We start from the raw sequence: 12,666 nt of genomic DNA on the forward strand, positions 1-12,666 counted from the left end.
GCCATTAAAATGATTAGACTATTATCTCAGCAGGCTGTGACACCTCTTTACCTCTTTACCTCTTTAATCACTCCCGTTGCTAGTTTTCTACAGTGTAACCATAACTCAGAAGATGGGCGGCTGTAGCTCTCAGAGCTGCCACCGCTGTTTCTTTGAATATGAAACAGAAAGAATGATTGTGGTAAAGAGCAAAGCAGTGGGATCCGTCTTCAGATTAATCCAGTTTTTGATCCTCTTTTATGTGATTGGGTAAGTTGGGATTCAATTATTCTGTTTCTTACATTAAAAAGCTGGTGTTCCAGTACATTTAGTCAGAGTGGATGTGTGAATGTATCACTTTGTTTCTACACCTGTGTCCCCTTGTCTCCTGTCTGTCCTGCTACACTATAGGTATGTCTGTGTGGTGCAAAAGTCCTACCAGGAAACAGACTCAGTGATCAGTTCTGTCACAACCAAGGTGAAGGGCACTGGCTTCACCAACACCTCTGATCTGGGCGCCCGTGTGTGGGATGTGGCTGATTACAACATCCCCCTCAGGTAGAGTGGTGGAAAAAGTACCCAGTTGTCATACTTGAGTAAAAGAAGTAATAGAGTAATAGAAAACGACTCAAGTAAAAGTGAAAGTCACCAAGTAAAGTACTACTTGAGTAAGTCTAAAAGTATTTGGTTTTAAATAAACGTAAGTATCAAAAGTAAATATAATTGCTCAAATATACTTAAGTATCAAAAGTAAAAATAATTTCAAATTCCTTATATTAAGCAAACCAGATGGCACCATATTATTGTTTTTTAATTTACGGAAAACCAGGGACACACTCCAACACTCAGACTTAAGTTACAAACGGAGCATGTGTGTTTACTGAGTCTGTCAGATCAGAGGCAGTTGGGTTGATAAGTGTGTGAATTTGACTCTTTTCCTGTCCTGCTAAGCATTCCAAATGTAACAAGTACTTTTGGGTGTCAGGGAAAATGTATGGAGTAAAAAGTAAATTATTTTCTTCATGAATGTAGTGAAGTAAAAGTTGTCAAAAATATAAATAGTAAGGTACAGGTACCCTAAAAAACAAAACAATGTAAGTAGCACTTTAAAGTATTTTTACATAAGTACTTTACACCCCTGCTCAGGAAGAATCCTATACTCTATACACTTTATCTGCAGTGTATTACTTTTTTTGTCCTTTTGAGTTCAGATTGTGTTGTTAACTGTTTTTGTATAGAAATATATTTTTTTCTCAGAAAATGTCTTCTGTCTGGCAGGGTGAGAGTTCTTTCTTTGTGTTGACCAACATGATTGTCACCCCCAATCAAACTCAATCGACCTGTCCTGAGGTAAGTTACTGATTTCTCCTTTAAAATACATTGAAATGTGTAAGTCTATTTTGTAAAATGTGTATTTATTGTTTGAATTAAACACTACTGAAAATGTCCAGTGAAATGTTAAGTTGGACTGTATTTATACTAAAATACATTGACTTAGAAGATATGCATTATACAACCATTATTTCAATGGTAATCAAAAGTATTTGAATGATAGTGAAATGTGATCTTGTATCTTTAAGCTCCCAAACCAATCCACCATTTGCATGTCAGACAGTGACTGCTTAGAGGGATCCAATGATGTTCGTGGAAACGGTAGGTCTTCATGCCTTGCTGATGAGTCCTTGTAAAATTGTTAAGGGCAGAAACCAGCAGGGAGATGGCTGAAACATTCATAAGAAAATCTAAATCTACTGCTCCAGATAAAATTGTCCTGAAATTCAGTCATACTTTCAGAATCATCCTGCAACATATTTGATTAACTAAAGAGCAATGTTTTCTAATCGTATTACTCTGTTAAAAAAAGGTATCCAGACAGGGCTATGCATGAACTATTCAGAGACTGTCAAAACATGTGAAGTGCTATCTTGGTGTCCTCTTGAAATAGACATCAATTTACCCGAGTAAGTAAGAACAAATTATAATATGATTCATGAGGGTATGCTCATTGGGGCAAGGTATTATAAGTGGAACACATTTTGTATCATAGACATGCACTGCTGGTTGCAGCAGAGGACTTCACGGTGCTAATCAAAAACAGTGTGACATACCCCAAATTCAACTTTCACAAGTGAGTCATGTTAATTTGTCCGGCACCAAACTTAAACATGAAAAGGAATAATGGCAGGACACCTGCTTGAGAGTTTTACTTCATTCTGTAGAATAATATTTTCTCTTTGGTCTCTTGCAGAAGAAACATTTTGCCTGATGTTAACTCCTCCTATCTGAAACAATGTGAATTCAATCGCAAAACAGACCCTGACTGTCCCATCTTCCGCCTTAAAGACATGGTCTCTGAAGCTGAGGAGGACTTTCAGACCATGGCAATCAGGGTATAACATTTAGCTCTACACTCTCCTCTTTAGGTCCCTTACAAGCCTCGATTCTGCATAAGTCCATACTAGATGTTCCTGTAGTTATTCTTAATGCCGTGTTTAGTGTTTGTTGCAATTGAATGGGCTTTAATCATCCTTGTTTATCAGGCCACATTTTGGCAGTAGTGTCACTCATTGGTATATCAAATTACACATTTAAATAGATGAATTTGAGATGAGACTATATGGTTGTGTTTGTTCAGGGTGGTGTTCTTGGGATTATGATTGACTGGAACTGTGACCTGGACTGGCCTGAACATTACTGTGGCCCTAAGTACTCCTTCCGCAGGCTAGACAACAAAATCCCTGAAAACAACGTGGCCCCTGGATACAACTTCAGGTGAAATCAATGTGGACACAATGCTGTCATAGAGTATAAATACAGCTTTTCAACAATACTTATTTCCACAGGTTTGCCAAGTACTACAAAACCACAGATGGTAGGGAAACAAGAACCTTGATCAAAGCCTATGGAATCCGATTTGATGTCATTGTTTTTGGAACGGTGAGACTCAACATACAAAAAAAAGAATTGATTCTTAAAACCAAAGGAGTATAATACTTAATTTTGACAATGTATGAGCTTTATGTTCACAAGATGGTAAAGGCAACAATTGAGACCACCACAATAAGGGTTTCAAGGTCAAATGACAAATCGGCCTACCTTCCTCTACTGTTCTATCTTTACAGGCAGGTAAATTCAACATGGTTCCGACCATAGTGAATGTAGGTGCAGCGCTAACGTTTCTCTCTTTGGTAAGTTCTGTTAAGTGGAACCATCTCCAAAACACTCATTATTTGTAAACAAACATTCATTATTAGTACCATAAAGCATTTTTTCTAAGAAATGTTAGCCTGTTAATACAGTTTAATTGAGTTGTCATTTTCAGTTTGAAATAGTCATGCAAGTGTGTGCCCTTAGGTGAATGCAGTTTGTAACTGGTTTCTCCTGACATGCACAAAGAGAAGAGACTACTACAGCAAACACAAATTCACATATCTGGATAACACTGATGACAATGCTGGTGAACCTGTGAGTTACTGACTTCTCAAGCTTATTCCACTATATACAGGACCAGATTAATTATCAGGGAATACTTACAAAAATAACCATCACTATTCTTTGCTTAACAACCGCAACTTGACTGTTCATCAACTTTTTCATTATGCAGATTTGACTTAAATTAGTTATATAAATAATGTATTATTAATCTGACAAATTCTTATTTGTCTGTACAGCTGGGAGAAACAACGTATGGGACCCGGTAGATCCTGCACAGAGAAGTAGTCATTTCATATTGTGGGGGAATGTTGAAGCCATCTTTTGTCCAGACCTCTAGCCATCTCCAGCCCCTGCCCCCTAAACATCATACATGGGGCATGTACTGATATTTCCTAATATTCCAGATTAAGCCTCGTCAAATGTGAAGTGTATAATCTGTTATAAAATACCTTAAAACAAGGTACAAATAAATAGTAAGAAAATAATTTTAATATGGAAATTGTCATTTCACATAATTGATCACAAAATAATAATAAACAAGTTACAATATAGAAAGTAGAAAATATATATTTTTAGACTATCTCCTTTTCTGGAAAATATGTCCTCTTCCCATCCCTCCACGTCCTCGACTCCTGGCAGCCACTGTGAAAGAGGAGACAAAGCAAATAGTTTGTCTATAAAAACATACAGTACCAGTCAAAAGTTGACACCTACTCATTCAAGGGTTTTTCTTTATTTTTACTATTTTCTACATTGCAGAATAATTGTGAAGACATCAAAACTATGAAATAACACATGGAATCATGTAGTAACCAAAAACGTTTTAAACAAATCAAAATATATTTTAGATTCTTCAAAATAGCCACCCTTTGCCTTGATGACGGCTTTGCACACTCTTGGCATTCTCTCAACTAGCTTAAGTTTTGTAAGCTAGGCTACCTATGTAATTTATTAGTTTAGTTTCATATGTTGCTGTCCAGCGGTTCTGAATTTGTGATGCACCCGACTGTCCACATTTTTCTGTGCAATAGAATTTTACATTTGAAAAGTGTGTGTACTAGGCTATTTAATGTACATGACCAGTTTGTCTTCAGTCCATTTTAAAATGGGATAGATGGGCTATGGTATAGGTTGAATGTGATAGTCTGCCTCAACCAGCCCGAGTAGGCCTATGACTCCATTTCTATTCTATTCAGAGTTTAGAGAAATTAATAGAATTAGAAATGATTTATTATCAGGCTGATTAACTTCTCTGGGATATGTGGGACGGTAGTGTCGTGTCTTTACTATCATTAAATGAAGACTTAGTTTTTATCAATGATTCTCTGTAATTAGTATTACGCATTCAAACTGATTAATCATGTAACTGTAATTAACTAGGAAGTCGGGGCACCAAGGAAAATATTCAGATTACAAAGTTATCATTTCCCAATATAACCTTTCAGATATTTTCATATCTGATCAATAGTCTTCTGATTAATTAATTATTTATTTTACCTCACGTTAGTCACATTCCAAATGTCGTAAATTGTTGGTTATCTGCACGAACCCAGTCTTCACTATGAGTCATCCATACATCAATTGTCATTGTTAAATCATTTATGTATTACTAACTAAGTAATTCACAGAAATGCATAAACAAACAAGGTAAATATGGTTACAAGAAATGATAGGGGAATGTGCCCTAGTGGGCTAAACCGGCATGGCGGCTTGTTAGAAGTGTGTGTGTGTGTGTGGGGGGGGGGGGGTCGACTAAGAAGTCACTACAGAGTTGATAATTATAACAATTGAATAAATAGATTTACGCGCAGTGTGTTGTCTTGATCGCTGTTGAAAAGTTTGTTTCTTTTGTAGAATTGTCCGTCTCTCTCTCTCTGTCGTAATTATAGTGGATAGTTCAGAGTGACATTCATTCATGTTGTTGTAGAATGGATGTTTCGGCGGTTGTCGTTCTTCGCGTTCAATGATACCGAATTCCTAGCTGCAGACTAGTAATTAATATCAAAGACTTGTTCTTATTCTGTCGGTATCGATAGTCTAAGAGTTTAACCACGTGGTATGGTTAAAAGATTCAGCAATGGTCTGCAACCTTTGTCCTCCCATGATTGAGAGAAACATGGTCTACTTAGAATTTCTCAAAGTTGGGTTTTATTCGGAATTGCAGAAAAGGGGCTGTCCTAGGATGCCTGACCCTAACTGGGCTCATGGGCGGTCCTCTGATTTAGTTCAACTCAAAAGGGAATTGGAGTTTCCTTCATTAAACAGTCCAAAATCACATTGTAAAATTGGGTAAACAGTATCATCCTCACTCATCTTATACAACAATTAGATGTAAACGTCATATCTGAGGCTATTATATAAACAGCGTTATGGTAATGTGGCCGCACCGTCTCCCATGAGCTTCCCCAAGTTGTAACAAACGGACCAGTTCGTAGCTTAATTCTTCACCGATCTTTTATACCTTCTCCGGAACATGAAATTTGTTCGGACCTCAAGTTCTGTGAGGTGGAAGAAATTCCTTTGTTCTCTATGAAAATTCAATCACTTATACTGTGTCCATGAGGAGATAATCTCTTCGAGGAATTTACGACCTCACTGACCACAGCAGCCTGGTTGAAGGAGCAGAGAGAGGGGGATGGTGCTTGCTGTACCCAAAGAGGGCAACGTCATGACAGTAGCGTCCCACCTAACCAACAGCCAGTGAAAGTGCAGGGCGCCAAATTCAAAACAGAAATTCCTCAAGCATACAAGTATTATACACCATTTTAAAGATAAACTTCTCGTTAATCCAGCCACAGTGTCTGATTTCAAAAAGGCTTTATGGCGAAAGCACACCAAACGATTATGTTAGGTAAGCACCAGGTCACAGAAAAACACAGCCATTTTTCCAGCCAAAGAGAGGAGTCACAAAAAGCAGAAAGAGATAAAATCACTAACCTTTGATGATCTTCATCAGATGACACTCATAGGACTTATTTTCCACCATAATTTGCAAATAAATTCATAAAGAATCCTACAATGTGATTTTCTGGATTTCTTTTCTTCTCATTTTGTCTGTCATAGTTGAAGTGTACCTATGATGAAAATTACAGGCCTCATCTTTTTAAGTGGGAGAACTTGCACAATTGGTGTCTGATTAAATACTTTTTTGCCCCACTGTATATCCAAAAATCGGAGTTTACATTGGCGTGTTATGTTCAGTAGTTCCAAAACATCTGGTGATTTTGCAGAGAGCCACATCAATTTACAGAAATACTCATCATAAATGTTGATGGAAATACAAGTGTTATACATGGAACTTTAGATAAACGTCTCCTTAATACCCCTTCCAGCTTTATGCAAGTCAACAAGTCTTAATCTTAGGTCATCTGAGTTCTCTTTTGATCAAGGCATGGTTCACATCAGGCAATGCTTCTTGTGAGTGTTTTTTATGGGGCAGGGCAGCTCCTAACCAAAATGTCTCCTTGATTTGACTCCAGGTTAGTTGACTCCTGACCTCAATTAGCTTTTGGAGAAATCATTAGCCTAAGGGTTCACATACTTTTTCCAACCTACACTGTGAATGTTTAAATGATGTATTTAATATAGACAAGAAAAATACAATTTGTGTTAGTTTAAGCACGTTGTTTGTCTTGTGAATTTTAGATGAAGATCAGATCAAATGTATGCAGTAATTCAGGTAATTCCAAAGGGTTCACATACTTTTTCTTGCCACTGTTCATCACGTTAACTTCTTTGGGACTGGGGGACAGTATTGAGTAGCCTGGATAAAAAGGTGCCCAGAGTAAACTGCCTGCTACTCAGCCATAAAAGCTAGAATATGCATATAATTAGTATATTTGGATAGAAAACACTGAAGTTTCTAAAACTGTTTGAATAATGTCTGAGTAGAACAGAACTCATTTGGCAGGTAAAAACCTGAGAAGAAATCCAACCAGGAAGTGGAAATCTGAGGTTTGTAGTTTTTCAACTCATTGCCTATCGAATGTACAGTGTCTATGGGCTCATATTGCACTTCCTAAGGCTTCCACTAGATGGCAACAGTCCACAGTGTTGGACAGAACAGAACCTTGTTTGAGGCTTTTACTGTGAAGTGGGGGCGAATGAGAGGGGATTGAGTCAGGGCTCTGGCAGAGTGGCATTAGCTGACCAAGCGCGTTCACGTGAGAGTTAGCTTGCGTTCCATTGCAATTCTACAGACAAAGGAATTCTCCGGTTGGAACATTATTGAAGATTTATGATAAAAACAACCTAAATATTGATTCTATACTTCATTTGACATGTTTCTACAAACTGTAATATAACTTTTCGCCTGAACGTACGCTTGGACTTGCCTGCGCATTGTGAGTTTGGATTGTGTACTAAACACGCAAACAAAAAGGAGGCATTTGGACATAAATTATGGACTTTATCGAACAAATCAAACATTTGTGGAACTGGGATTCCTGGGAGTGCATTCTGATGAAGATCAAAGGTAAGTGAATATTGATAATGCTATTTCTGACTTCTGTTGACTGCACAACATGGCGGTTATCTGTTTGGCTGTTTTGTTGTCTGAGCGCTGTACTCAGATTATTGCATGGTGTGCTTTTTCGGTAAAGCTTTTTTAAAATCTGACACAGCGGTTGCATTACACAGTGTCTCTAAAAGTCAGTCCACGGTAAGGCAAATTGTCTATAAATGGAGACATTTCAGCACTGTTGCTATCCGAGTGGCCGTCCTGCAAAGACGACTGCAAGAGCACAGCGCAGAATGCTCAATGAGGTTAAGAAGAATCCTAGAGTGTCAGCTAAAGACTTAAAGAAATCTACAATACGTAAAACACTAAACAAGAATGGTGTTCATGGGAGGACACCATGGAAGAAGCCACTGCTGTCCAAAAAAACCATTGCTGCACGTCTGAAGTTCACAAAAGAGCACCTGGATGTCAGGACCCGGTTACAAACCCGGGTCTCCGGAGTGAGAAACAGTCACTTAACCAACTGAGCCACGAATAGTCGGCAGAACCCAGAAGATGAGGCAGACACAGCAGTACTTGAGACGGTGTATTTAATGAAGTAAAAAAGTGCTTCAGGAAAACATGTAACTCCACAACCTCAAAAGGAATTCCACAAGAACAAAGGTAATCCTCCAAGACAAAAAGGTAAATCCACAAGGTGGTAGGTATAGCATAAAAAACCTCAAAAGATACTCAAAAATAAATAAACAAGAACAAAAAAACAGAATTCCACAAGAGAGTCCACCGGGATCAACAAGAGTTCACAGAATACTAGGGCTGGGTGCTAACATACAAACACAGAGCAAAGAACTGAGGAAAACTAAGGGTTTAAATACAATCAGGGCAAACGAGGCACAGGTGCAAATAATAATGGGGATCAAGGGAAAACAAAAGGTCAAAAAGCACAATGGGGGCATCTAGTGACCAAAAACCGGAACAACCCTGGCCAAATCCTGACACTGGATGTTCCACTGCGCTACTGGCAAAATATTCTGTGGACAGATGAAACTAAAGTTGTGTTGTTTGGAAGGAACACACAACACTGTGTGAAAAGAAAAGGCACAGCACACCAACATCAAAACCTCATGCCAACTGTAAACTATGGTGGAGGGAGCATCATGGTTTGGGGCTGCTTTGCTGCCTCAGGGCCTGGACAGCTTGCTATCATCAATGGAAAAATGAATTCCCAAGTTTATCAAGACATTTTGCAGGAGAATGTAAGGCTATCTGTCTGCCAATTGAAGCTCAGAAGTAAGGTGATGCAACAGGATAACAACCCAAAAGACATAAGTAAATCAACAACAGAATGGCTTCAACAGAAGAAAATACACTTTCTGGAGTTGCCCAGTCAAGCCTGACCTCAAGCTGATTGAGATGCTGTGGCATGATCAAGTGAGCGGTTCACACCAGACATCGCAAGGATATTTATGGAACTCAAACAGTTTGGAAAGAGGAATGTTCCAAAATTCCTCCTGACCATTGTGCAGGTCTGATCCACAACTACAGAAACATTTGGTTGAGGTTATTGCTGCCAGAGTGTCAACCTGTTATTAAATCTAAGGGTTCAGATACTTTTTCCAACCTGCACTGTGAATGTTTACACAGTGTGTTCAATAAAGACATGACAAATATTCATTGTGTGATTAGTTTAAGCAGACTGTGTTTGTCTATTGTTGTGACTTAGACGAGGATCAGATCAAATTTTATGCAGAAAACCAGGTAATTCTAAAGGGTTCATATACTTTGTCTTCCCACTGTATGTCTGTTGAATCTGAAAAAAATCATCCCACACTCAGCCCCGATCCACATTCTCACCCAGAGGATCCGCTACTACGTCGTGTCAGTGACAATGCATACTTTTTACTAAATGGTACGACCTAAATAGTATGAGGCGATGAGTAGCCTACATAGTATGCAGTTTAAGTATGGAGCATGCTAGTATGGGTAATCTTAAAAGACCAATGACTAACAAGGACTTGGCATGATGGCACTAACAGACTGGCACCCAGGCTAGTAGGATACCAAGGTGGGTCTGATTAGGGCCAGAATGTAATGTAAATCTGTACCTTGTGCTTTGAGAATGGCAGCTTTGCCTCTTCCTGCTCCAGCTCCCTGGTTCTTGTTCTTCATACTCTTTAGCATGGGTGCGTTCTTCAGCATGTCAGGGAGAATGAGGAATCGGATCTTGCTGCCTCGGATGTACACCTGCTCCAGCTGGGCTACACAGCCGTCTCTGTGGGTCACTGTGATGTTGGCCATCTGGAGGAGGCAGAATGTGTAATAAGAAATACATCACATCTAGATAAGGAAAGGAGGTAAGTAGGTTGTGGAGGACTACTTTATGTGTTGCTGAGGAACCCTCAACTCCTTTCTCTTATTTGGAGGAGGGTTTTGATGACTGGTCGCGGGATTTGCTAGCAACAACATTGAGTCACCATCAGTCGATTCTTGTAAAAATGTCAATTCTGAAAACGCTTCTCGTTTTTCAAGCAAAGGACTTTTACGGGAGTATGCGAGCACGCTCATTCGGTTAGCCGAGCTCCGCTAGGCATACTTAAGGATGACACCGGAATAAGGTCAGGGGTTACGGTTAGGGTAGGGACATCAAGGTACCCGGACAGCACAGACCAATTGAATCTCAGCTTACCTAATAAAAAAGTTGGTGGCTGTATTCGCTAAAAGATTTTATAGCAGTATGAATTCAGCCTCCGGTGGAAGCGCCACAGTTGTAGCGTTTTCAGAATTTCATTTTTTACAAGAATCGAGATGAGATGGTGACTCAATGTTGTTGCTAGCAAATCCCATGACCAGTCATCAAAATTCAACTTCGCCTTGATATAAGGGAACAGAGTTGAGGGTTCCTCAGCTACTTTATGGGGGACTCAGGGATCACAGAGGCTGATTTGCTACTCTTTATTTTACTGATGTAGCTGGCAAGGTAACTACCATTTTACTTAAAAGAAAAAAAGTATTTGATTCCCAGTGCCGAGTTAGTAGTGTAATTGACACGTAATGTAAGCTAATGCAGTACATGTTTCAACCACTCAACTGAAGTTCTGTCTGAAGTGAATGAACTAGCTAGCTACCACTGCCAGTTCAGCTCTGGACTAGCTATCAGTTTGATGAAATAATTAAGACACACAAATGACTAGAGGAAGTTTGACCACAATTGATTTGATTGTGCCGCCTGGCTCAGACTTGCCGTGCTGTGTTAAAAAGACAGAGGCTGGTTTACCAAAATCAAAATCCCTAATTTGTTTAGGAAAAACATTCCCTATTGCCTCAACATTTTCTCTTTGTATGGGACACATATGCTTCGCACCTGACCAATCGGGCCTGACCTATATCATAACACGTGACAGCAAAATGGATGGCGAGGACGTGACAAATAAACTTGAAAACAGGGAAATGTTTACTGACTGCTCAGGAGGTAAAGGGGAAGTCAGATGTTTGGAATACATTTGTCTAGTTCTGGAAAATACTGGAGATAAAGAAAAGGTATGGAGCAAGCGCTGCATGCATTTTAGGCCTGTGTGTGTGTGTGTGTGTGTGTGTGTGTGTGTGTGTGTGTGTGTGTGTGTGTGTGTGTGTGTGTGTGTGTGTGTGTGTGTGTGTGTGTGTGTGTCAAACAGGTGCTTTTAGATTACAATCATTTTTATGACCATTTGGAATCATTTATAAGCGTACCAGAGAGTCTGTTGTAATGTTTTTTTGGTTGTAAAGCCTTTATTACAGCTAGAATGCAAATTCCGAAATTGAGAAGTTTAGGTCTATTTATTGTTTAGGCTAAGTATTCAATTGTCGCTTTATTTTATTTTTAAACTAAAATGCTTGATTGCATTTCACATCATGAATGACTCATATGCTGTGTGATGACGAATAAATGATTGATTGATACAGTAGCCTATATAAGTGTTAACATATAGGTCTAAGTAAGTTACGGTATTAAGCCTAAACAGGGTGCGCTCCTAGGCCTACAGCTCCATGGTGGTCATACAAGGCTTCTATACTAAGCCTACTAATGATAATGACATTACCTATTATAATAACAACAACAATGATAAAGGAGGGTTATTATTATAAATATTATTTTTATGACAATTTGGAACAGTGTAAGCAACACTATATGAATTACAAATAAGAACAGAGGCTGGTCTAACGGGGGGAAAAAAGTGTAAAGCCTTTATTACAGCATAGCAAAGATTAAAAACAGACGAATTTGTGAAATTGTTGCATGAGGCTTGGTGCTCACGGAATCAGTATGCTATCAACCAAAACACTCAAAACAGGCAACAGAAGCAGGATCACTATTAAAAGGACAGTTTAAAAGGACATTAGAAGAGGCTTGCTTGGGCCAAGAAACACGAGCAATGGACATTAGACCGGTGGAAATCTGTCCTTCGGGTCGGATGAGTCCAAATGTAAGATTTTCGGTTCCAACTGCCGTGTCGTTGTGAGATACAGAGTAGGTGAGTGGATGATCTCCGCATGTGTGGTTCACAAAAATCAAATCAAATTTTATTGGTCACATACACGTGTTAACCAGATGTTATTGCAGGTATAGCGAAATACTTGTGCTTCTAGCTCCGACAGCCCAGTAATATCTAACAGTTTCACAACATATACCCAAAATATATGTAAATCTAAGTAAGGAATGGATTAAGAATATATATATATATACACACACACACACACACGTCAGAGCGGCATTGGACTAAGATACAGTGGCATATACAGTGGGGCAAAAAAATAAT

General features: G+C 38.9%; 2 protein-coding genes across 2 annotated transcripts; one reads left to right on the forward strand and one right to left on the reverse strand.

Moving 5' to 3' along the window:
- The first annotated feature begins 63 nt into the window (after positions 1–63).
- Positions 64–3,899, forward strand: LOC118358209 (P2X purinoceptor 4-like). Its single transcript, XM_052478655.1, has 13 exons — positions 64–249; positions 391–537; positions 965–971; positions 1,264–1,329; positions 1,560–1,632; positions 1,844–1,940; positions 2,027–2,107; positions 2,228–2,369; positions 2,615–2,751; positions 2,823–2,916; positions 3,102–3,167; positions 3,334–3,444; positions 3,651–3,899. The coding sequence occupies exons 1-13, from the start codon at positions 113–115 to the stop codon at positions 3,678–3,680; spliced, it is 1,188 nt and encodes a 395-aa protein (XP_052334615.1). The 5' UTR covers positions 64–112; the 3' UTR covers positions 3,681–3,899.
- A 62-nt stretch (positions 3,900–3,961) lies between these two features.
- LOC118358210 (small nuclear ribonucleoprotein Sm D3-like) lies at positions 3,962–10,171 on the reverse strand. The gene is made up of 2 exons (XM_035735769.2): positions 9,979–10,171; positions 3,962–4,056 (listed from the first exon to the last, which is right to left on the reverse strand). Exons 1-2 carry the CDS (start codon positions 10,169–10,171, stop codon positions 3,992–3,994), a joined length of 258 nt encoding a protein of 85 aa, XP_035591662.1. The 3' UTR covers positions 3,962–3,991.
- Positions 10,172–12,666: the final 2,495 nt, after the last annotated feature.

This window comes from Oncorhynchus keta, chromosome 25 (assembly GCF_023373465.1).
Source record: "Oncorhynchus keta strain PuntledgeMale-10-30-2019 chromosome 25, Oket_V2, whole genome shotgun sequence".
Classification (NCBI taxonomy): Eukaryota; Metazoa; Chordata; class Actinopteri; order Salmoniformes; family Salmonidae; genus Oncorhynchus; species Oncorhynchus keta.

Excerpts from the sequence above, each read along its gene's own strand:
- LOC118358210 (XM_035735769.2), bottom strand. The coding sequence starts at position 10,171 with ATGGCCAACATCACAGTGACCCACAGAGACGGCTGTGTAGCCCAGCTG. Across the intron at positions 4,057-9,978 it reads TGCCATTCTCAAAGCACAAG|TGGCTGCCAGGAGTCGAGGA; the intron begins GTACAGATTTAC and ends CCTCTTTCACAG.
- LOC118358209 (XM_052478655.1), top strand. The coding sequence starts at position 113 with ATGGGCGGCTGTAGCTCTCAGAGCTGCCACCGCTGTTTCTTTGAATAT. Across the intron at positions 1,633-1,843 it reads CAATGATGTTCGTGGAAACG|GTATCCAGACAGGGCTATGC; the intron begins GTAGGTCTTCAT and ends TGTTAAAAAAAG. Across the intron at positions 2,752-2,822 it reads GCCCCTGGATACAACTTCAG|GTTTGCCAAGTACTACAAAA; the intron begins GTGAAATCAATG and ends TTATTTCCACAG.